Source organism: Macaca mulatta, chromosome 20 (assembly GCF_049350105.2).
Source record: "Macaca mulatta isolate MMU2019108-1 chromosome 20, T2T-MMU8v2.0, whole genome shotgun sequence".
NCBI classification, from domain to species: domain Eukaryota; kingdom Metazoa; phylum Chordata; class Mammalia; order Primates; family Cercopithecidae; genus Macaca; species Macaca mulatta.
The window spans coordinates 76,364,554-76,390,407 of record NC_133425.1 but is presented as its reverse complement, the minus strand read 5'-3'; the positions used below and the strand labels follow the sequence as shown (position 1 = coordinate 76,390,407).

General features: G+C 39.5%; 1 protein-coding gene and 1 long non-coding RNA gene across 2 annotated transcripts in view; both read left to right on the top strand.

The window, feature by feature from the left end:
- The window catches only part of CMC2 (C-X9-C motif containing 2), a 32,785-nt gene that overhangs the window by 2,816 nt on the left and 4,115 nt on the right, over positions 1-25,854 (top strand). The window contains exons 2-3 of the mRNA XM_015126682.3: positions 6,917-7,032; positions 23,872-23,943. Of these exons, the coding sequence (XP_014982168.1) occupies positions 6,952-7,032; positions 23,872-23,943 (153 nt within the window). The 5' untranslated portion in view covers positions 6,917-6,951. The remainder of the gene's footprint in view (positions 1-6,916; positions 7,033-23,871; positions 23,944-25,854) is intronic.
- LOC144338252 (uncharacterized) lies at positions 8,333-16,798 on the top strand. Its single transcript, XR_013412239.1, has 2 exons — positions 8,333-8,549; positions 15,504-16,798. It is a non-coding gene; the product is annotated as an uncharacterized LOC144338252 (long non-coding RNA).

Below are 25,854 nucleotides of genomic sequence, written 5' to 3'. Positions count from 1 at the left end.
GACTGGGTTTCACCATGTTGGCCAGGCTGGTCTCGAACTCCTGACCTCAAGTGATTTGGCCTCCCAAAGTTCTGAGATTACAGGCGTGAGCCACTGCTTCCAGCTTCACATAAGTTATTTTAAACCCATGCCATCACTGAGATATAGGTCAAGAGCAAATTCCATTTTATGGAAGAGAGACTCGGGTCTCAGATTAGTAACCAAAATGACATAACTTGTGAGTAGCTGACTAATGACAAATAGAATACTCTTCTCTTTTTGTGTGTGTCTTGACAGACTCACTATTTCCACCCTTACAAAATAATATTATGTTGACTGCTGTGGAACTTGGGCCTAGAATGACTACCTGTTGAACTTGTAGTCAGTTAGAAGCTCTTTGGGAATAGTTTTTTCCATTTGAATTTATTTCATTCACAAACTGCTGTGAAGGCATGTCTTTCCTATTTTGAACATGGATTAAAAAATCTGTCATGGTTAGAGATTATGTTGGGTTGTATGTAACTTTTTAGCTAACTGCTGTGTGACCTGGGGCTTAGTTTCTCTATGAAAATGTGGGCAGTGCATATTTTGACCTGTAAAAAGACAATTTCTCATGGTTCATCTGAATTTAAAAGGCTACCTGTTTCATAGGGTTGTTGCATTACAAGACTTGTGCTTAGCACGTGGCAAGTGTTCAACAAATTATTTTCTAAACTAATAATGATACCTTCTTATGAGTTTGAAGAAATTTTAAGAATAAGAGTATGGAATACATATTTAGCTTTTCTTTAGTTTGTAAAATGTATTTTGAGTTAAATTGTGTTACTAGAATAGTCTTTTAAAGGTGAGTACTGGAAGACATCAGCACTTAATTCCATGTGTTCGGAGAGAACATTGCCATTGTTTTACAGTTGTACCTCATGTATTACACCCCAGAATACAGCAGTACATCTGTGTATGCACCAACATTTAGGTAAAGCCAAGTAACACAAAGTGGATGGAAGGGAGCATAGGTGACGGGTATATAGAAGGCAGGGGGAGGAAGAGCCTATCCAGCTAAAAATATATGGTAGAAGAAAGAAAGGAGTGATGGGGAAAGCAAGGAATCTGTTGGATAAGGGATAAGGTGAGTGTTCAGAGCTTTAGGTTAAGTAGTACTTTCTTACCAAGAGTAGGAAAAGGAAATGAAATTAAATGATTTTATTCTTTGACATAGTCATCTAAGCTAAGAAAGCAGAAGAGCCTCGTAAATATATACAATTATTATTTGTCAATTAAAAGTAAAACTAAATAATGAGAATTAGAAGGGAAGACGTTTTACTGGTACACCACCGAGATCGACAATAGCATACATATTTGAGGTAAACTTGTTATAGAGGGAGGAAAATATATACCATTTTATGTACTTAGGCTTATATACATCTTTGCATCTATTAATATTAGTCAGTGTCTTCTCAGGTATTTGTCAATTAAAGAAGTCATTTTGGTACATCATAAGCTTGTTTCTGAATTGTAAAGGCACATATTTGAGTGCCGGTTGATAGAAAAGTGCAAAAATATTTTGTCAAATACATTTAGAAAATGTTAGAGACATTTTCTAGTGATTAAACCAATGCTTGTTTTCTGTTGTTGTTTTTGAGATGGAGTCTTGCTCTGTTGCCCAGGCTGGAGTTCAGTGGTGCCATCTTGGCTCACTGCAACCTTGCCTCCCAGGTTCAAGCGATTCTCCTGCCTCAGCCTCCCAAGTAGCTGGGATTACAGGCGCCCACCACCATGCCAGGCTAATTGTTTAAATTTTTAGTAGAGATGGGGTTTCGGCATGTTGGCCCGGTTGGTCTTGAAGTCCTGACTTCAGGTGATCCATCTGCCTCAGCCTCCCAAAGTGCTGAGATTACAGGTGTGAGCCACCGCACCTGGCCTATACCAGTGTGTTTTCTTTAGGAAAAAATAAAGCAGAAACCAGGTAACTAACACTTCACATAAATGTAGGTGCATAATATTGGTATGATATTAGACGGCTTAAATTGTTGAACTGTATGAAACTTAATTTTTCTAAGGCAAAAAATAGATGTCATTGGAAGGATCTTGGGGTCAGTGGCAGGCAAACAATTTGAACTTCGCTGCATTTTTTTCGTTGCAAATAAATACTTAGCTGGGTGCAATGGCTTTATTTGTGGTCTTCAACTGTGTGTGTGTTTAGTAGTTACTGAATAGAACAGGGACCTACTGCATTTTTATAAGTTGCAATTGAAATAGTAGCTATGCTGTAATCCTTTGGAATTATTTGTTCTGCCAATTTTTTGTTTTTGTTGAGTGGGAGGTGGATGGACAGTTTTGAATTTCTCACAATTTTTTTTTTTTTTTTAACAGCTTGAGGTGTTAATTTACCTACCATAAAATTTGTATGGTGAAATACACATAACATAAAATTTACCATCTTAACCATTTAAATGCACAGTTCAATGGTATCAAATACATTAATAATGTTGTGCAACCATCACCACTGTCCATCTCCATAATATTTTTTATCTTGTAAAACTTTCTGCCCATTAAACAGTAACTCCCCATTCTTCTCCTCCTGCCCTTCCACCTCCCTCTGGTAACCACCATTCCACTTTCTGTCTCTTTGATTTTGACTACTTTAGGTGCCTCATATAAGTGGAATGTTAAAACACTTGCCTTTTAAAAAATGTATAGTTTCAAACTTTTATTTCAGATTTTGGGGGTAAGTAATGTGCACGTTTCTTACATGGGTGCATTGGGTGATGCTGAGGTTTGGGGTACAGTTGATTCCGTCATGCAGGTAAGTGAGCATAGTACCTAACAGTTTTTCAGCCCTTACCCTCCTTCCACCCTCTATTAGTCGCCAGTGTCTTTTGTTGCCATCTTTATGTTTGTGAGTATCTGGTGTTTAGCTCCCACTTATAAGTGAGAATATGCCATATTTGGCTTTCCGTTGCTGCATTAATTCACTTATGATAATGGCCTCCAACTGCATCCACGTTGCTGCAAAGGACATGATTTCATTCTTTTTTGTGGCTGTTTAGTATTCCACGGTGTATATGTATCACATTTTCTTTATCCAGTCCACTGCTGATAGACACTTAGGTTGGTTCCATGTCTTTGCTATTGTGAATAGAACTATAAAGAACATATGAGTGCATATTTCTCTTTTTGTAGAATGGTTATTTTCTTTTGGCTATATACCCAGTAATGGGATTGCTGGATCAAGTGGTAGCTGTTTTAAATTATTTTGAGAAATCTCCAGACTGCTTTCCACAGTGGGTGAACTAAATGACATTCCCACAACAGCGTATAAGCATTCTCTTTTCTCACAGCCTCCCCCAGCATCTGTGTTTTTTTTGACTTTTAGTAATAGCCATTCTGACTGATGTGAGGTGGTATTTCATTATGGTTTTGATTTGCATTTCTCTGATGATTAGTGATGTTGAGCATTTTTTCATGTTTTTTGGCCACTTGTATATCTTTTTGAGAAGAGGCTGTTCATGTCTTTTGCCCACTTTTTTTTTTTGTATTTGTTTTGGTTTTTGAGATGGAGTCTCACTCTGTTGCCTAGGCTGGAGTGCAGTGGTACCATCTTGGCTCACTGCAACCTCTGCCTCCCAGGTTCAAACCATTCTCCTGCCTCAGCCTCCCAAGTAACTGGGACTACAGGTGCCTGCCACCATGCCCCGCTAATTTTTGTATCTTTAGTAGAGATGGGGTTTCACCATATTGGCCAGGCTGGTCTCGAACTCCTGACCTTGTGATCTGCCTGCCTCGGCCTCCCAAAGTGCTGAGATTACAGATGTGAGCCACCGCGCCCAGCCTTTTGCCCTCTTTTTAATGGGATTATTTATTTTTTGCTTGTTGAATTAATTTCCTTATAGATTCTGGATATTAGACCTTTGTTGGATGCATAGTTTGTGAATATTTTCTCCCATTCTGTAGGTTGTTTATTCTATTCATAGTTTCTTTTGCTGTTTTGAGATCTTTAATTAAGTTTCAGTTTTTCTTGTAACTGCTTTTGAGTACTTAGTCTTAGTTCTTTCCTAAGGCGAATGTCCAGAATGGTGTTTCCTGGGTTTTCTTCTAGGATTCTTGTAGTTTGAGGCATTCTATGTAAATCTTTAATCTATCTAGAGTTAATTTTTATATACGATGAAAGGTAGGGGTGCACTTTTACTCTTCTGCATATAGCTAGCCAACTATCTCAGCACCATTTATTGAATGAGAAGTCCTTTTGCCATTGCTTCTTTTTGTTGACTTTGTCAAAGATCAGAAGGTGTATGGCTTTATTTCTGGGCTGTTCTGTTCCATGTGTGTGTTTTTGTAGGAGAAGCATGCTGATTTGGTTATTGTAGCCTTATAGTCTGAAGTAGGGTAATGTGATACCTTTGGTTTTTGTTCTTTTTGCCTAGGATTCTTTTGGCTATTTGAGCCCCTTTTTGGTTCCATATGAATTTTAGGATAGATTTTTCTGATTCTGTGAAAAAATGCCATTGGTAGTTTGATAGGAATAGTGTTGAATCTGTAGATTGCTTTGGGCAATATGGCCATTTTAATGATACTGATTCCCCCATTCCATGAGCACGGAATGTTTTTCCATTTGTTTGTGTCATCTGTGATTTCTTTCGGCAGTGTTTTGTAGTTCTTCCTGTAGAAATCTTTAACCTCCTTGGTTAGATGTATTCCTAGGTATTTTATTTTTTTGGTGGCAATTGAAAATGGGATTGCTTTCTTGATTTGGCTCTCAGGTTGAAAGTTATTAGTGTATAGACATGCTACTGATTTTTCTGTGTTGATCTTGTATCCTGAAGCTACTCAAGTCATTTGGCAGAGTCTTTAGGGTTTTCTGGGTATAGAATCATATCATCAGTGAAGAGAGACAGTTAATGACTTCTTTTCTTATTTGGATGCCTTTTTTTTCTCTTGGCTGATTGCCTTGGCTAGGACTTCAGTACTGTGTTGAATAGGAGTGGTGAGAGTGGGCATCCTGTTCCCTTGTTCCGGTCCTCAAGGGAAATGCTTCCATCTTTTGCCTGTTCCATATGATTTTGGCTGTGAGTTTGTCATAGATGGCTTTTACTATTTTGAGGTTTACTCTTCAGTGCCTAGTTTGTTGAGGGTTTTTATCATGAAGGGATGTTGGATTTTATCAAAGGCTTTTCTCTGTTGAGATAATCGCGTGATTTTTGTGTTTAATTCTGTTTGTGTGGTGAATCACATTTATTTTGCATATGTTGAACCCTATATATATGTTTTTTGACTGGCTTATTTCACTCAGAATGTCCTCACGGTTCATCCATGTTGTAGCATATGTCAGAATTTCCTTCCGTTTTAAGGCTGAATAGTATTCCATTGTATGTGTATACCACATTGTGCTGATCCCTTGTCTGTTGGGCTCTTGGGTTGCTTCCATGTTTTAATTATTATGAGTAATATGCTGTGAACATGGGTGTTCAAATATCTCTTCAAAATCCTGCATTTAATTCTTTTGAGCATATAGCCAGAAGTGGAATTGTTGGATCATATGGTAACTTCATTTTTAATTTTTTGAGGAACTGCTATACTGGTTTCCACAGTGACTATCCCAGTTTACATGCCCGCCAACAGTGCACAAGAATTTCAGTTTCTCCACAGCAGTTTCTCCACATCTTCTTTTTTTTTTTTTTTTTTTTTTGAGACGGAGTCTCGCTCTGTCGCCCAGGCTGGAGTGCAGTGGCCGGATCTCAGCTCATTGCAAGCTCCGCCTCCCGGGTTCACGCCATTCTCCTGCCTCAGCCTCCCGAGTAGCTGGGACTACAGGCGCCCGCCACCTCGCCTGGCTAGTTTTTTCTATTTTTTTTTTAGTAGAGACGGGGTTTCACCGGGTTAGCCAGGATGGTCTCAATCTCCTGACCTCATGATCCGCCCGTCTCGGCCTCCCAAAGTGCTGGGATTACAGGCTTGAGCCACCGCGCCTGGCCTTCTCCACATCTTCTTTAGCATTTGTTACTTTTTGGGTTTTTTCAGCATTAGCCATCCTAATGGATGTGAGTTGGTTCCTGTTTTCTATTTGGAGCTTTTAAAAAATGAAAGCAACTTGTAGGTTCTTTCTTTTGGTAATCATTTTTGAGTTAGAAAGAATAGATTAAGCCCAGGTGGGGCACGGTAGCTCATGCCTATCCCAACACTTTGGGAGGCTGAGGATCACTTGAGGACAGGAGTTTGGAACCAGCCTGGGCAACATAGCAAGACCTCTGACTACCAAAAAAAAAAAAAAAAGAACAGCTGCCCATAATGTTTTTCCTTTGACCTTGGCTGCTAATTTTCCACTTTGTGAATGAACCAGTTAAGCTTACGTTCAGAGATTTCAGCTTCATGTTTTCAGTGTAATAATTAGTTTTATGGCTATATCTGTTAAATTTGAAATTTTTTTTTTTTTACAACTTCTGGTGTCATTTCATTGTTTAAGTTTTTTTTCAGCCAGCTATTAAGGAAAAAGCAATCTATTTTCACACTAATATGAGACTAATGACCCCTTAACCCTCAGAATAATATACATTTTAAAATAATAAGCCAATTCTCTTAACAAATCTGAACAAAATGAATTGTTAATTTCGGGAATGTGGCAAAAATATTTGAAGTCATGCTTATTAATATAAGCAAGCTATTTCTGCTTTAGCACTTATTTCTGGGATTGCGTCTCTTGAGGCTTCCTGCTTTTCTCCTGAACCTGCAGGTTCTCTAAACACTACTGATAACTTGCTGAATATGTTAAATCATTGAATTTAGAAAGCTTTGGCTGAAGTTTAATAATTTGCCTGAGGTCACACAGCTGGTTAATGGTTAACATACTTTTCTGATAAAGGTCACTGAAGGTTCTTACTGAAGATACTTTTAGGTGGCATAACAAATGTATTTATGCATATTCAAGACACTCTTGTATCCACAGGTTGCACTGCTGTGATCCATCATCATCTCCTAAAGATGCATCCTGACTTATCTCCACACTTGCATACTGAAGAATGCAACGTCTTGATTAACTTGCTTAAGGAATGTCACAAAAATGTAAGAGTTCAGAAAAACGACTGTACAGCCAAAATGAAACTTAGGTATAACACACTGATGTAAAATGTTATCTCTGTTAACAGAAGGAAATGATAATGTCTTAGTAAGGAGTCTGAGTTTAGTCAAGATAAGCAGTTGATATGTGTGAATTTTTTTTTTTTTTTTTTTTTTTTACACAAACTACCTCCTTTTATGATTAGTAAAAATCAAACATGGTAGTTTGTTAGGTAACGTCTGAACTGGTATGTAACAGTTGGAATCCATGTTCTTACAATAAAATGCTTTCTCTTTCCTAATTATAGGGCACTAGAACAATTATATTCAGTGCTGACTCTTCTGATTATAATGGAATTGTTCTAAGAGTATCTCCTCTTTGATGGCTACCATTCTGTTTAATGGTAATAGAAATGTGTTACATAATTAGACATTAACTAGATTTATGATTGGCTTAATCTGATGTGTTTAGTAGTTAGTGGAGTGGAAGTAAAATTACATGGTTAAAACCAAAATAGAAAAGGAGCCCATCCATATTTGGAATGCATTAAATCAAGCTGATATTTTTATAGCTGTTGAATATTTAGCTTTTCCTTATATGTTTGATATATGACACCGTTGTTACAAGAAGCATTTGTTTTTTCTTTAGCCTTGCATGATGCATAGTTTTTCTCATGATATCCATAAACTGTAGATATATCAAATTATAATAATAGTAAGTATCACTTAAATGAGTAAAATTTATAGACCAAAAGTAAGGTGGTAAGTAGTACTTATAAAATGTGAAGTCAGATATTTTTACTGGTTCAAAGAATGTTGTCGATGACAATATTTTTTGGGCTATTTTCACTATACATATAGATCAAAATGAGCCAGACTACATAAGTAAAACATAAAGTTTCGATTTTTAAAGTAAAAACTATATAAAATGTTCACTGTTTACAGAACAAGAACTAATTATTTGTGTTAAAGTAGAATATTTCAGTTTGTCTCTGGTCAGTTACAGTCAGAGACAGAAAAGGAGAGGGGATCTGGCAACAGGCACAGCGGAGAGAGAGACTCTGTGGAATAACATTTCAGTCTTGCTATTGAGAATTTTGCCAGTATAGCCCTTTAGATGTATATTGTGCTTTCTGTAATACTGGACATAAATAAGGATATTATCTCTTCATATTTATTTCCTAGGTTAATCCAATTAAGGGCCAGAGTTTTTCAATCCTTGCTTTTAAGTAGTCTTTGTTTTATGTTTATATTTGTATGTTGCTTTTTGATCCATGACTATTTTAAATTGAAATCTATTTAAACATTTTTTTCTTTCTTTCAAATGGATTTCTTCTTGAATCACTGGAACTAAAGATGGATTTTAAAAAATTAATTTTATTGAGGTGTAATTTACATGTAAGGAAATGCATCTATTTTAAGTGTACAGTTTGATGAGTTTTGTCAAATATAGACACCCATGCAACCACCATCACAGTCAAGATCTAAAACATTTCTATCAGAGTTTCGTGTGCCCCTTTGCAGTGAGTCCCCAACCCGTACCTCTTGCCCAGGTAACCACTGATCTACTTTTTGTTGATACAGATGAATTTTGCAGTTCTAGAATTTGTTAGAAATGTACATTGCATTGTATATTCTTTTTTATTTTTTGAGATTGAGCTTCATTCTGTCACCCAAGCTGGAGGGCAGTGGTACAATCTTGGGTCACTGCAACCTCCGCCTCCTGGGTCCAAGTGTTTCTCCTGCCTCAGCTTGCCTAGTAGCTGGGATTACAGGTGTGTGCCACCACACCTGGCTAATTTTTTTAAATCTTTCGTAGAGATAAGTTTCACCATGTTAGGCAGTCTGGTCTCGAACTTCTGACCTCAGATGATCCTCCTGCCTTGGCCTCCCAAAGTGCTGGGTTTACAGGCTTGAGCCACTGCACCCAGCCTATATTGTATATTCCTATATTTTGAACCATGATATGTTTTTGAGGTTCATACATGCTGTTGCACATGTCATTAGTTCATTTATTTTTATTTCTGAGTAGTATTTCATTGTATGGATATGCCACAGTTTATTTACCTATTGATGGACATTTAGGCAAATAAACAGTTTGCAGCTGTGCTGTTTTGGATAAAGCTGCTATGAACATTCATGCACAAGTTGTTTATTTTTGAGACAGAGCCTTGCTCTGTTGCCCAGGCTGTAGTGCAGGGGCACAATCTTGGCTCACTACAACCTCTGCCTCCTGGGTTCAAGCAATTCTGCTGCCTCAGCCTCCCGAGGAGCTGGGATTACAGGCGTGTGTCACCATGCCTGGCTCATTTTTGTATATTTAGTAGAGATGGGGTTTCATTATGGTGGTCAGGCTGGTCTCAAACTCCTGATCTCAGGTGATCCACCTGCCATGGCCCCCCAAAGTGCTGGGATTATAGGCATGAGCCACCGTGCCCAGCCATCATGTGCAAGGCTTTGTGTGGACATCTTTTTATTTCTCTTGGGTAAATACCTAGGAATGGAATGACTAGGTCATGTGGTAAGTGTATATTTACCTTCATAAAAGGCCACCAAACTGTTTTCCATTTTGTACTACTTTACATTCTTGCCACTCTCCATCACCAGCACTTAATATTATAAACTTTTTAACTTTAGCCATTGTGTGGATATGTAGTAGTATCTCCTTTTGGTTTTAAATTGTATTTCCCTGATGACGAATGATTTTAATGTGCTTTTCATGTGCTTGTTTGGCCATTCATATAAAATTTTTTGCCTATATTTTAAAATATGACTGAGTTATAAGCATTCTCTTTATCATTTGGCATACAAGTAGTTTGATAAGTGTATTGTGAATATTTTCTCTGTGGCTTTTCTTTTTTTTACTTCCTTTGGGATGTGTTTCAAAGAGTATCTATCTTGTACATTTGATGAATTCTTTTTTTTTTTCTTTCATGGTTTGTGCTTTTTGTGTCTTTGTGTATTCTGTGGTCACAAAGATACTCTTGTGTTTTCTTTTAGTTCTATAGTATTAGCTTTACATTTAGGTCTATGATTCATTTAAAGTTAATTTCATTTTTTTCCTTTGATATTTGTGTATTCTTATCTGATATTTCAAGTTAATTTTTGCGTATGGTATGAGGTGTGAGTTGAAGTTGATTTTCTTTGCCTGTGGGTAGCCAGTTGTCTCAACACCATATGTTGAAGAGACTGTTCTATCCCTGCTGTTTTACCATGGTCCCTTTGTCAAAAATCAATTGACCATATGTGAGTGGGTCTATTTCTGGGCTCTCTAGTCTGTTTCACTGATTTATATGTCTATTCTTAACACCAGTACCATGCTGTCTTAATTACTGTTGCCTTGTAGTGAGTCTCAGTCATATAGTATAAATCCTCCAATTTTGTTCTTTTTCAAAGTTGTTTTGGCTATTCTAGGTACTTTCATTTCCATATTAATTTTAGAATCAGCTTGTCAATTTCTACAAACAACATATTTACTGGTTTTTGTTTGAGGCTGAACATTGTTAATGACTTGGATTTTATCTTTTGTATCAGCAGGCAGTTCGTGTTTTTACGTATTTTTAGGGCATGACTGGCATAGCCTTTACTCTAGAGTTAGTTTAGCCTAATTACTAAAATAGGATTCTTTGCTGATTGACTTGAGTGTTCAATGAGATCTCTACTTTGGCTTATAAGGACTCCATTGACTCCCAGCCCTGTGTGAGCTCTGCGTTTTTCAGCTTGTAGCTGCTGTAATTGTTCTTCGTAGTGGTTGTGGCATTGTGAAAGTTCACCCAACACATATGTAGTGAATACTCAGTCAGTGACTCAAGGCAGCTCCATGTAGATGTCTGGAGTTCTTTTGCTGCTTATCTCTACCTCACAAATTCCAGCTGCCCCAACCTGCCCGAACGCTGATGTTTGCCTCCTCCGCTTGGTGAAACCACCATTGTCGTCTTGAGTTCTCTTCTCTGCTACACGGTTTAGAAATTGTCTGTAGGTAGAAAACTAGGTGAACGTAGGGTTCACTTGGTTTTGTTTCTTTCTTTCAGGTGTCACGCTCCCGTAGTCTGTTGTCCCAATATCTGAAAATAGTTGTTTTGTATATTCAGTTTATTCTTTCATGGCTAGAAGCAGAAGTCTGGAAGATAGATTTTTAAGTAAATAGCATGGGGACAATTATATAGCTGTTTGGAAAAAGTTAAAATACCATACGTATGAATCAACTTCATCATCATCTAATAGGGCAGACATCTAAATGTCAAAAATGAAACCATACAAATACTAAGAAAACCTGGATAAATTCTTATATAACCTAGATGTGGGGAAGGTGTGCCTAAGTAAGGACCCTGAATTCCAGAGGCAATAAAGTAAAATATTGATAAAGGATCGTTTGAGGCCTGGAGTTCCAGAGCAGCTTGGGCAACATAGGAAGACCCTGCCTCTACAAAAAGTAAAAATAAAATTGCCTGGGCATGGCACATGCCTGTAGTCCTAGCTACTTGGAAGGTTGAGGCAGTAGGATCACTTACACAGTTGTTTGAGGCTGCAGTACAGTACATCAGCCTGTGTGACAGAGTGAGACCCTGTCTTTACAAAAAAAAAAAAAAAAAAAAGGGAGTAAGAGGCCAAAAATCAGAAAAATGAGCAAAAGCATGAGAGATAATTTACAAAAAGAGAAAAGATGGCCTTTAAACATGAAAAGATGTTCAACCTCAATAATTAGAGAAATACAAATTAAATATACTGAACATACTATTCCTTGTCTGCAGGGAGGCAAAATTAAACAGTGTGACAGGGAATTCTGTTGACAAGGCTGTATACCCTCATACATTTCTGATGGGACTGCAAATTGTTATAATCTTTATAGAGAAATTTGCTGCCGTGTAGCAAAACTGCAGTATATTTGATTTTTAATCCATCAGTCCCACTTGTAGGAATTTTTTTTTTTTTTTTTTTTTGAGGCGGAGTCTCGCTCTGTCGCCCGGGCTGGAGTGCAGTGGCCGGATCTCAGCTCACTGCAAGCTCCGCCTTCTGGGTTCACGCCATTCTCCTGCCTCAGCCTCCTGAGTAGCTGAGACTACAGGCACCCGCCACCTCGCCCGGCTGGTTTTTTTTATTTTTAAAGTAGAGACGGGGTTTCACTATGTCAGCCAGGATGGTCTCGATCTCCTGACCTCGTGATCCGCCCGTCTCGGCCTCCCAAAGTGCTGGGATTACAGGCTTGAGCCACCGCACCCGGCACATGTAGGAATTTATCTTAAAAGTATAACTCTAACAGTATGAAAAAATGTATGCACAAAGTTACTTACTGCAATGTTGTTTGCAATTGCAAAATGTTCAGAACACCCTTTCCCAACAAAGTAGTTGAACGACCTATGGTACATCCACACAATGGAACACTATATAGCTGTTTTGTAATTTTTGTTTTTAAATAGACTTCATTTTTTTAGAACAGTTTTAGATTTACAGACAAACTGTGAATGCAGTACAGGGAGTTCCCATATACCTCACATCTAGTGTCCCTTATTATTAACATCTTACATTGATAAGGTGTTTGTTACAGTTAATAACCAATATCGATTATTTAAAGTCCCTGCTTACTCAGATTGCTACAGGTTAGTGTTTACCTAATGTCTTTTCTCTGTTACAGGATTTCATCCAGGATGCATATTACACTTAGTTCTTGTGACTCTTTAGGCTCCTGTTATCTGTGACATTTTCTTTTTTTTTGATGACCCGAAAAGGTTTGAGGCATAATGGTCAGGTATTTGGTAGAATGCTCCTCTGTTTGAATTTGTCTTGTTTTCCTCATGGTTGGACTGGGATCATGTGTTTATGGAAGAAGACCACAGAGGTAAATTATATTTTCATCAAGGCTACATACTCCAACATACTTTATCACTGTTGATGTTGACTTTCATCACCTGGCTGAGGTATGTGTTAGGTTTCTCTACAATTTTTTTTTTAGGAGACAGGATCCATTGTGTCTTCCATGCTGTAGTGCAGTGGTGTCATTTTGGCTCACTGCAGCTTCAGACTCCTGGGCCTAGGTGATCCTCTCATCTCAACCTCCCGAGTAGCTGGGACTACAGGGCATGTCACCATGCTTGAATAATTTTTTGTATTTGTATATTTGTAGAGACAGGTTTTTGCCATGTTGCCCAGGTTGGTCTTGAACTCCTGAGCTCAAGCAATCTGTCTGTCTTAGCCTCCCAAAGTGCTGGTATTACAGACGTGAGCCACTGCGCGTGGCTAGGTTTTTCCACTTTGAAGTTACTCTTTTCTTCCCTTTTCATAACTCTTTGGAAGGAAGCCACTGTGTGCAACCTACAGGTAAGGACTGGGAAGTTACCCTGTTTCTCCAAGGTGGTGGAGTGTCTACATAATCTTCTGGAATTCTGTTCTAGAGAGTTACTTGTTCTCCCCCATTTATTTACTTATGCCAGTATGGACTCATGTATATTTACTTTATACCTTAGGTTATAATCCAGTATACTTTGTTTTGTTTTTCACATTGTTCCAGCTTTGGCCCCTGAGAGTCTTTCAGTTGGCTTTTTTTAAAAAACAGTGCAGCTGTTAAAGAAAAAAAAAAAAAGCGAGGCTTGCTGGCTCAGTTCTGTAATCCCAGCATTTTAGGAGTCTGAGGTGGGAGGATTGCTTGAGCCCAGGAGTTCAAGACCTACATGGGCAACATAGTGAGACCCCCTGTTTCTACAAAAAATTTAAAAAAATTGTGTCACTAGATGACACATGCCTGTAGTCCCTCCCAGCTCCTTAGGATGCTGAGGTTGAGGTGGTGAGAGGTGACAACATGCTACCAGTCCTCGCTCTCAGCGCCTCCTCGGCCTCGGCGTCCACTGTGATGGCGCTTGAGGAGCCCTTCAGCCCACCACTGCACTGTGGGAGCCCCTCTCTGGGCTGCCTGAGGCTGGAGCCGGCTCCCTCGGCTTGTGGGGAGGTATGGAGCGAGAGGCGCGGGTGGGAACCGGGGCTGCGCGCGGCTCTCGCGGGCCAGTGCGAGTTCTGGGTGGGCGGGCTCAGCGGCCCCGCACGGCCGCGCCTCGGCTGCCTCCCCGCTGGACAGGGCTCTTGACCTGCAGCCTGCCATGTCCGTGCCCCCCCCCCCCCCCCCGCGGTGGGCTCCTGCGCAGCCCGAGCCTCCCTGACGGGCACCGCCCCCTGCTTCATGAGCCTCCCTGATGGGCACCACCCCCTGCTCCATGGTACCTGGTCCCATTGACCGCCCAAGGGCTGAGGAGTGCAGGCGCGGCTTGGGACTGGTGGGCAGCTGCTTCTGCAGCCCTGCGCGGGATCCACGAGGTAAAGCCAGCTGGGTTCCTGAGTCTAGTGGGAACTTGGAGAACTTTTATGTCTAGCTGGAGGATTGTAAATGCACCAGTCAGCACTCTTGTGTCTAGCTCAGGGATTGTAAATGCACCAGTCAACACCCTGTCAAAACGTTCGAATCAGCTCTCTGTAAAACAGACCAATCAGCTTTCTGTAAAATGAACCAATCAGCTCTCTGTAAAATGGGCCAGTCAGCAGGATGTGAGTGGGGCCAGATAAGGGAATAAAAGCAGGCTGCCTGAGCCAGCTAGCCGCAACCCGGTAGGGTCCTCTTCAGTACTGTGGAAGTTTTGTTGTTTTGCTCTTTGCAATAAATCTTGCTGCTGCTCACTCTTTGGGTCCACGCTGCCTTTGTGAGCTGTAACACTCACCGCAAAGGTTTGCAACTTCACTTCTGAAGCCAGCGAGATCACGAACCCACGAGAAGGAAGAAAGTGCGGACACATCTGAAGGAACAAAGCAGGAAGAACGAACAACTCCAGCTGCGCCGCCTTTAAGAGCTGTAAAACTCACCGCGAGGGTCCACGGCTTCTTTCTTGAAGTCAGCAAGACCAAGAACCCACCAATTCCGAACACAGTGGGAGGATCACTTGAGCCTGGGAGGTCGAGGTTGCAGTAAGTCGTGATTGTGCCACTGCTCTCCAGCCTAGGTAACAGAGTAAGACCCTGCCTCTGAAAAGAAGAAGAAAAAAAATTTGAACTGACGTGTAATGACTTCCAGGATACATTTCTTGAAGAAATCAAAGGACAAAACAGTATTTATAGTATACTAGCATTTGTATAAAGAAGAAGATAAGCAAAACGTATTTGTATCTCCTCATTTGTGCAAAAAGAAACAAGATAACTGGAAGCTAATGAGATTTATTACCTTCTGAGTGGTGGGTAGGAGCAGAGTGGAGGAGTGACACTTTTACAGAATCTTTTGGCTGGGGGCAGTGGCTCGTGCCTGTAATCCCAGCACTTTGGGAGGCCAAGGTGGGTGGATCACTTGAGTCCTGGAGTTTGAGACCAGCCTGGCCAACATCACAAAACCTCATCTCTACCAAAAATAAAAAATTAGCTGGGCGTGGTGATGGGCCCCTGTAATCCCAGCTTCCCAGGAGGCTGAGGCAGGAGAATCACTTGAACCTGGGAGAGGGAGGTTGCAGTGAGCCGAGATTGTCACTGCCCTCTAGCCTGGGTGACAGAGTGAGACTGTGTCTCAAAAAACAAAAAAAATTACATATTTTATATAATTCATGTTGTTTGAACTTTGTTCACGTTTCATCTACTCCAAAAAAAAGGATAAAAAAGGGATGAGCAGGGTTGGGAAGAAAACTCAAAAATGGAATACAAGCAAAACCAGACAAACTTACTTCAAATGAGTCATCTAATTACACTAAAGGATAAAACGAACTAACCCAAGTAATTTGAACATGTGCTAAAGACAAGGTAGAGCTGTTGTTAGTAGTTTGGATTTTGCAGTGGCATGGATTGGCAGTTCTGAAACTGGCTTCTGAGTATTCTGTGTATTCCAAGACTGAGCAAATAAGTAAACATACTGTAGATAATAAGAGACAGGTTTCTTACTGTCATAAATATGGAAGAGGAAAGGCTAGGATGTATGCTGTGATGTTGGATTGGAATTAGAGGTATCAGTGTGAACTCATGGTTTTCAGTATATATAAGATGTAGAATAGATAGATATGTGTGTCTATGTTTGTTTCATACATGTGTTCAATATATGTTTTCCTGTAGCAATGAGCATACGTATTGCCCAGATTTTGTTTTTGAATACCACTCTTCAGTAACAGGGATCCTTGGAGAAATTACTGATTGTAGGGCTAGGGCTGGGAAAAAACAAGAAGAACCTGCAACATCTTGTACCAGAAAGTAAGACATTTATCAAAGAATAATGGGGGCGGTTAAAAGGACAGGGGCCAGCTTGAAGGGATTCCTGCTGGCCAAAAATGGGACAGAACAACAAAGTGATGAAAATAATATAATCAATTGAATAAGGATCCATGAGTCCAAACTCATATAAATATATAAATGGATGAAAAGGGAAAGTTTCCATTACAGTAGAATGCCAACTAAAATATAAGAGGAGTGCTAGAATTAGAAAATCACTGTTTGTTAACTGTTGTAATAGTAATTGATTTAGTCAGTAATCATTAATAAATCCTCATACTAGTGGGTGAAAAGTTTGAGGAAATAATTGGATAGTTAAATGGTCTCAAAGTGTGTACCCATAATAATTACAGAGGAAAAAGGAATAACTTTACAGTGTAGAAACTTGGCAGGTAGCTCCTTACCTAGGTAATAGAAGTTAACATCAATAATGGGACAAATTGCCATGTGCCTCTTGATGTGGTACACCGAAGACATAACATCACTTCTAGGGTATTCCTGCCAAAAAGTCATGACCTGAATCAAGTTGTGAAGAAACACCAGACCAACCCAAATGGGGGAGCATTTTGCAAAATAACTGACCTGTACTCTTTAAAATGTCAAGGTAATGAAAGAAAAAAGAGACAAGCTGTTTCAAATAAAAGATTAAAAGATAAGAAAAATACTGTAAGAGCTGAAAGAAAAAAAAAAGATGAAAGAGACATGACAACTAAATGCAATAGCAATCCTGGACCGGGAAAAAAAAAAAACCCAACTTTTTTGCCTTTTGCATGAATGATACTATTAGGCCAATTGGTGAAATTTGAATAAGGTCTATAAATTAGATACTAGTATTAATGTTAATTTTCTAATTTTGGTAATCCTATAGGGACTTAAATTTAAGTCCTTGTTTTTTTAGGAAATGTGCATTGTATCTGCAACTTAATCGGTTCAGAAGAAAAGCTCGTGTGTGTATGTAAGAGCTAGAAGAATAAAGCAAATGTGAAATGTTACTATTTGGAAATTTTTTGCACTGTTCTTGCAACTTTTCTTCAAGTTTGAAATAGACAATTGTTTTTAAAGACATCTCCGGTCATCAAGTTTTACCTAAGTGATCTTTCTGAAGACTTGCACTTTTTAAGTGTTAAATTGAGCCCAGGAGTTTGAGGGTATAGTGAGCAGTGGTGTCACTCCGACACTTCAGCCTGGGCAATGGAGCCAGACTGTGTCTCTCAACAGCAACACCACCACCTAGTGACTTAAAACAGCTGTAATTCTGCAGGTCCAGATCTGGGGGGAAAAAAGTTAATTAAAAGTTTATGGGGAGGATGGGCGACAAAGCAAGACTCCGTCTCAAATAAAAAAAAAGTTTATGGGGAGGATGTCTCACTCTGTCACCCAGGCTCGAGTGCAGTGGCACTATCAAAGTTCACAGCAGCGTTGAACTCCTGGGCTCAAGTGATCCTTCTGCCTCATCCTCCTGAGTAGATGGGACTATAGGTGTGTGCCATCATGCTTGGATAATTCAATTTTTTTTTTTTCCCCCTCTTAGAGAGAGGCTCTCCTGTGTTGCCCAGGCTGGTCTCAAACTCCTGGCCTCAAGTTGTCTTCCTACTTTGGCCTCCCAAAGTGCTGGGATTACAGGCATGAGCCACTGTGCCTGCCCTGATCCCAGTTATTTAATTAATAAATTGAGTGAATTATATTACCTAAGATGTCTTTTAGCCCTGAGTTTGTGTAATTCTGTTTTAGTCTTTTTTTGTTGATTAGTCCGTCTTTCTGAATGCCCCTGTCTGTGCTGGAATGCTGCAGTGCTCTCCAGTCTGCTTGAAGTGCCTGAGTGTTTTATCTCCAAATAGCCTACCTTGCTGTGCTTTTATCATTCTTTCTGTGCTTTTTTAGTTCTGCTGTGATCTTTGCAGACAAATGTTATTTCCACAGCTTTCAGGTGTCTGTGGGTGACTTCTGATCTACTGGCCTATTTTGCCTACATTTGTCAGCAAGACTTAGATATTCTTTCCATCTGAAGGTAAAATACAGAATTTAGAACAGCTGATTTCCTCAAAGCTACTTGGAATTCCTTATGTATTTTTTCTGATTTATAAAAGTAATATGTCAGTAATACATATCATTTTAGATAGTATAAAAGAGGTAGGAAAGTGTAAAGCAAACAAAAATTAACCTTTTGTTCAACCATCCAGAGATAAACTCATTAAGAACTGGATTTTTTCACCATTTAAAAATTTTTGTATTTTGCCTTTTTCTCTTCTTCTTCTTAGCATTTTGAAATGCCCACATTTTTTCCATCGTGAGAAAATACATAAGATTCCTTCCCATAATCCCAGCCTTCTGGTATCTTGTGGTAGCGTCTGTTTCAGAGCTGACTCTTGAAAGAATACTGCTTTCTTCTTTCAGTTTGGGTTCTACCCTCACTAGGGTCCCAGAACTACCAAGATCACTAATGACTGCCCTGCTGCCAAATTTGGTGGATGTTTTCAGTAGTTACCTCACTTTTCTCCCAGCAGCATTTGATTCCCTATCAAAACACTCTTCCATAGGCTTCTACCATAACTTTCTCTTCCCTGGTTTTCCTTAAGTTTCTTTGGCCACTCTTCAGGCTACCCCAGGCCATACCTTCCTGCAAAAAATCATTCATTTTCCTGGTTTCAGTAACTCTCAAATCTGTATCTCTGGCTCAGATTTCCTCTGAGTTCCGGGTCTGTTTATCTCAGCTAGACAGTGGACTTAAGTGTTCCACCAGTAAACTCAACATGTCCAGATACAAATTTATCTTATCTCTTTTTAAAACCTCCACTGTCATTCTTAGCTGAAAGCCAATGTCATCTTTAATTCCTCCATCTGCCTCACCTCTTCCTGTGAGCCTTTACCAGGTGCTGTTGTCTGCCGAATCTCTCTTGAACCATTGTTCTTGTTTGCCAGGGCCCTTGCCATAGTCCGTGCCAGCACTTTTATTGGGGCCACCTGTAAAGGACTTCTGTCCAATCTCCTGGCAGTTTTGTTTTCTTTTTTGTCTAAATCAGTTTTCCACCCTGGATGTAGAGTGATGTTTCAAAAATAAGTTTAATCATTGTTACCTTTTTTTTTTTTCCCCCCGAGGTGGAGTCTTACTCTGTCGCCCAGGCTGGAGTACAGTGGTGGGATCTCAGCTCACTGCAGCTGTTAGGAATCTGCATTTTATTTATTTATTTTATTTTTGATGCAGGGTTTCACTTTGTCGCCCAGGCTGGAGTGCAGTGGCGCGATCTCGGCTCACGTACAACCTCTGTCTTCCGGATTCAAGCGATTCTCCTGCCTCAGCCTTCCGAGTAGCTGGGATTACAGGCGCCCGCCATTACGCCTGGCTAATTTTTGTATTTTTAGTAGAGACGGGGTTTCACCATGTTGGCCTAGGCTGGCCTCAAACTCCTGACCTCAGGTGATCCGCCCAAAGTGCTCGGATTACAGGCATGAGCCACTGTGCCTGGCTCATTGTCATCTTTTTAATAGATCCTTTTGGCTATAGAATGCATTATAAATGTCTTGCCTTGTGTTTCAAGTCCTTAATGAAACTCATCCTTAAGTAGCTGTTAGTCTTCACCACTCTCCCACAGCTCCTTCCCCCTCATTCCTGTGGTAGTTTTTTTTTGGCAGGTACGTGGGAGAATGGTATTTCTGTCTTCCAAGCCTCCATTTTTGTACTTGCTTTTTCCTTTGTTGAACTTAGTGCATTCCTTCTGGCTCCACTTACTGTTTTCTAAACCAGGTTTTATCATCCATCAGGTTTTCTTCAGCTTAGTTGGTCATTTCCTTTTCCCTTTCCTGGCCTAGATTCTCCTGGTACAGTCACTCTGAGTAGCATCATACATAATACCTTTCTGCTTCGTGGCAGTTCTCACACTTTTTGGTCTCAGGACTCCTTTACACTCTTTTAACATTATTGAGGACTCTTGGGAGCTATTGTTTATGTGGGTGATATGTACAATATTTATTGGATTAGAAATGAAGACTGAGAAATTAAAAAAATTATTTTAAAGTTACAATGATAAATTATAATTTTACATGGTCAGATGACATGTTAGCATAGTTATTTTTCACAAAAATCTTACTTTTCAAACCAGAACAAAGGGAAAAGAATGACATCGCTTTTCATTTTTTTAATGTCTGAATTAATAAAATATACCTGAATTCTCATGTCTGCCTCTACATTCAATCTGTTGTAATGTTAGACTTCATATAGCCTCGGGAAAACTCCACTATACCCTTGTGAGAGGATGAAAATGAACAAAACAAATGTTTTTGTGTTATTGAGAAGATAGTTTTGACCTTCTATATTCCCTGCAAAGGTCTCAGGAACCCCTGGGTGTCTCTGGACTACACTTTGAGAACCACTGCTTTATGGCAATCACTTCTTATTTGTCTTTTTCCCTCTATGTACTGTGAGAGTAGGGCCCAGATCCACCTTGCTCACTTCTGCATCCCTGGTGCCTGGGACATTGTTCTTTATATAGAAGGTTTGCAGATATCTATTGATTCACTTATTCAATCAATTGCTCGGTTGGTTTGGTTCTTAAGAAATTGACACCAGGCACTAGAGACTTACTCTATATAAGTATGAGAAACTTGTAGCCTGCGAGAATTTCTTCTACCAATTTCTCTGAGGCATTTGGGTCTCATATTTTTCATGTTAACATCACAAGAGTATAATTCTCATTTTACCTTAGTTAGGTAAAAGGAAGCATATAAATTAGTTTTTGTCATGGATTTTTGAATTAAGATGTACATATATGGAATGATATGAATAAATGTCAACTCTGAAATATTGTCTAACATTTGAAAACTGCTTGACTAGAAGGGGTGAAAATTCGTTGTCATGTTTATTTGTTGTCAAGGAAGTAGTATAGGAAAAATACACAGGAAATACTTATTCTTTGGGAATGATAGAGGAAAGAAAAAAGTAAAATAAAAATTAAGTACAGAAAGTTTTTTAAATTAAGAAATTTATTCTGGAAAGGTCATTAAGTAACAAACAGGAGACTTTAGTCTATCTTAAATGCTTCCTGGAAAAACTGACCACTTACTCACTGTGGACTTGAAACATACGTTTAAAATGGTGGTGAAGCAGGAAAAAAAGAAATAGCATGAGGCATAGCTTATTAATTATGTGTTGTCTGGTTTCCATGAAAGTCTTAATTAGAACGAAAAGGAAAAGATGTGCTTATTATTACAACTACCAAGTTCAGCATATATGACCTGTCATTATAAAACAGATCACCGTGCTATCTGACCCACCCTTGAAAATCGTGAAGTGCAAACACACTAATTATGTTCCTACTGAAATTCAGGTTCTTAACTTCAGGCTTCAGCTTAACCTGCTTCAGAGAACACTCATACTTTCTGCCACGATGATACTCACAGGACTAGAAACAGCTAGGAGATTTTATTTTTTAAATCAAACTGAACTTCAGGCAGATTTCCTTGTATTGTAAATTAGTGGCTTGTTTATATGATCTTTGTAGGGCATCTAATGATAGTGTTATGTATTTTTTTTTTTTTTTCCCCGATACGGAGTTTCGCTCTCGTTGCCCAGGCTGGAATGCAATGGCACGATCTCTGCTCACCGCAACCTCCACCTCCCAGATTCAAGCAATTCTCCTGCCTCAGCTCCGGAGTAGTTGGGATTACAGGCATGTGCCACCATGCCTGGCTAATTTTGTATTTTTAGTAGAGATGGAATTTCTCCATGTTGGTCAGGCTGGTCTCAAACTCCCGACCTGAGGTGATCCGCCTGCCTTGGCCTCCCAAAGTGCTGAGATTATAGGTGTGAGCCACCGTTTATGGCTGTGTTATGTATTTAATGTATTTTGGTGACATTTTGAATGGGGGCTAATGAGAAAAGGGCTCTGGCACTAAGCATTTATTAATAAGATAACTCTTACAGGACAGTGTTTGGTAGTGAAGTTACTCTGCCCATGGCAGTGTGGCCACGCTGCAGCTTGACACCACTCCCTGTAATAGAGAATGGATTGTGCTGATTTTAACATTTCCCTTAAGAAAAGGTTGTTAGGTTATGATAAAACATTTACACTGTCTTTGTGAGGTTTTGGTGAGTTAGTAAGTAGGCTTCCCTTTCATCAAGAAAAAGTCTTTAAATCTTTGTTTCTACTTGTAGAATGTTTATTCCTTCTTTGTAAGAAAAACCAGGATAATTTGTTCATTTGTATACAGTTGATCCTTGAACAGCTTGGAAGTTCGGGGCACTAACCACCATGCAGTTGAAAGTCCACATATAACTTTTTGACTACCCCAAAACTTGACCGAGAGTTTCCTGTTGTCTGGAAGCCTTACTGACAGCATAAATAGTTGATTAACACATTTTGTATGTTATGTGTATAATTTATTGTATTCATACAATAAAGTAAGTTAGAGAAAAGAAAATCGTAAGGAAGAGAAAATACATTTATAGTATGGTATTGTATTTATTGATATGTAAGTTTACATCATCTGTTTACAAGATGATGTATGTCAGTCTGAAATGGTAGGCAACCCCAGCTGCAGACCTCAATCTAAAGTACATTTCAAGTAGTTCAGCTTTTTCCTGTAATGTGATTACTTTTCTCTGCTTCTTGGGAGCACTTCCAGCATTACTAGTGGCGCTTCATATGGGTCCCATGGTGTTATTCAAGGTTTATGGTTATTGCAGTAAACATGACTTGCTTCCTGTGTATGTTATTGGTATCACAGGGTGTTTTAAGTGCATAATTGTAACGCTTGAGCCCACTGTAATAGCAATAGGAGGTGACTTCAAAATTATTACGGTAGTACAGTATATATCGCAGTTAATTTTATGTAGTTGTGATTTGATACATCTTTACATTTGCTTACATTTCTCTCAACTTTGAATGGTGCTATATATGTTCTGTGTGTGGGTTAGTTTTGATAAATTTTAACGTTTTAAAATTTGTATATGTTTTATGGTAGTAAATGACAAAATAGTATTTACGTTTTTTTTTTTTTTTCCTAAGACGAAGTTTCACTCCGTCGCTCAGGCTGGAGTGCAGTGGCGCAATCTCGGCTCACTGCATCCTCCGCCTCCCGGGTTTAAGCAGTTCTCTGCCTCAGCCTCCCCGAGTAGCTGGGATCACAGGCGCCCACCAACACGCCCAGCTAATTTTTTTTGTACTTTTAGTAGAGACAGGGTTTCACCATCTTGGCCAGGCTGATCTTGACGCCTGATCTGGTGATCTACCCACCTGTCTTGGCCTCCCAATGTGCTGGGATTACGGGCATGAGCCACCGTGCCCCCGCCGGTATTTACATGTTTTAAGCATTTATGCTGTACTTTTTTTTTTTTTTTTTTTTGGTATTTCTAGGCTATGGTGGTTCATCTGCAAGTTTTTTTTAAATTGTTGCAAATGTTCAAGAATGTTTTCAATATATTTATTGAAAAAAATCCACGTGTAAGTGGACTCACGCAGTTCAAATCCATGTTGTTCAAGGACCAACTGTGCTTCATACATGTGATTTAACTATTACTTGTTTATTAACAAAGTGACACTATAAACTAATTTCTGTAGTATTTAAATTGTATGTTCCCTAAACCTTGGCATATTATGGGATGAAATATTTTACTCCTTTTCTTCCTTTTAGCACAACATTCTGAAATTTTTTGGTTATTGTAACGATTTTGATCGGGAGGTGAGAAAATGCCTGAGAAAGGAGGTAAGAAAAGTGTCAAAGGATGGATATGGTTGAACAATAGAACATATTTGAATATTGTATATTACTGCCATTATTGAATTTTTCCCAAATTTTTGTGTAATGGAGAAAATTGACTTTACATGTGTATGACCTTCCTCTGTTTAAGGGAAGAAATGAAAGCTTTTCTGGGGACAGTTTTAGAACATAGCTTTTTGGCCATGAGCACAAATGAGGAAGACAACTTCCTTGTGATGATTACTGTAGGTCATTTGGATGAATTTAATGGTTTAGGAAGTTGTATCTCTGGCCGGCAGAAAGACTTATATCAGTCACCTATTAGCTGATAGGCAGGTAATTAAAACTCTCTGGGCCTCAATTTCCGTATATAAATTGAGGAGGCTAGAATTAGGCTCTTTTCAGCTTTAACATTTTGAATTTCTTTGTAGTTATGCTTTGTGTAAGCCATAGGGATCTGATTTGACTTGTTTTGGAACACTCATCTCCTGAACTTAGGGCATGACTTGGACTTGGGCAAATAGCCACCGTACACAGTTCATTGTCTTTTTCCAGGCACTGCCAGATAAGCAGAGTGCATTTTAAACTTTTGAAAAGAAATTTGATTCAATTTGTGTCGTACATCAGATTTTTTTGTCCAGAACTTTTTAAAATATACGATGGCTAAAATTTTGCGTTTCAGATACCATTTTTGTTATTTTTGAACTTTTTTTTTTTTTTTGCCTCAGATTGAAAAGTTTAAATATAATATTTGAAGTTGTCCAGCATCTTTCTTTTGATTTTGTTTTCTGCTCAGGCTGATTTTCCCTTCCTGGATTCCCTTTTCAGTGTGACACTCATCTTTACTGTTTGAAGAACTGTTTGGAGTTCTGACTGAAGAGTAATAGTTTGTTTCTTTTTTTCTTTTGAGACAGGATCTCTCTCTGTCGCCTAAGCTGGAGTGCAGTAGGGTGATCATAACTCACGGAAGCCTCAAACTCAAGTGATCCTCCCACCTCAGCTTCCTGAGTAGCTAGGACCACAGGTACATGCCACCCTGTAGGGTGATCATAGCTCACTGAAGCCTCAAACTCAAGTGATCCTCCCACCTCAACCTCCTGAGTAGCTAGGACTATAGGTGCGTATCACCGTGCCTGGTTAAGGTTTTACACATTTTTTTGTAGAGATGCGAGTCTCGCTGTGTTGCCCAGGCTGGTCTCAAACTCCTAACCTCAAGCAGTCCTCCTACCTTGGCCTCCCAAAGTGCTGGGACAATAGGCATGAGTCACCATGCCCAGCCTTATTAGTGTTTTTAAATGATTTATTATGAATATTTGTCCTTTATATGAAAAAACCAGTTTACATGAAAACTACACGTAGGACAATGTTTCTGTTTTAATAGTAAGCTTATGAGCTGGCATCTGTAATCCCAGCTATTCGAGAGGCTGAGGCAGGAGGATTCCTTGAGGTGAAAAGTTTGAGGCTAACTTGGGCAACATAGTGAGACCCTGTCTGTAAGAAATCTCTTAAAATTTAGCCAAGTGTGGTTACACATACCTGTGGTCCTAGCTACTTGGGAGGCTGAGGCAGGAGGATCACCTGAGCCCAGGAGTTCATGGCTGCAGTGAGCTATCTAGGTCACCACTCTGCTTCAGCCTGGGTGACAGAGTGAGACCCTGTCTCTAAAAAATAGTATTGCCCGGGTGTGGTGGCCCACGCCTATAATCCCAGCATTTTAGGGGGCCAAGACAGGCAGATCACCTGGGGTCAGGAGTTCGAGACCAGCTTAGGAAACATGGTGAAACCCGACTCTACTAAAAATACAAAAAAATTAGCCAGGCATGGTGGCGGGCACCTGTAGTCCCAGTTACTCAGGAGGCTGAGGCTGAGGCAGGAGAATAACTTGAGCTTGGGAGGCGGAGGTTGCGGTGAGCCCAG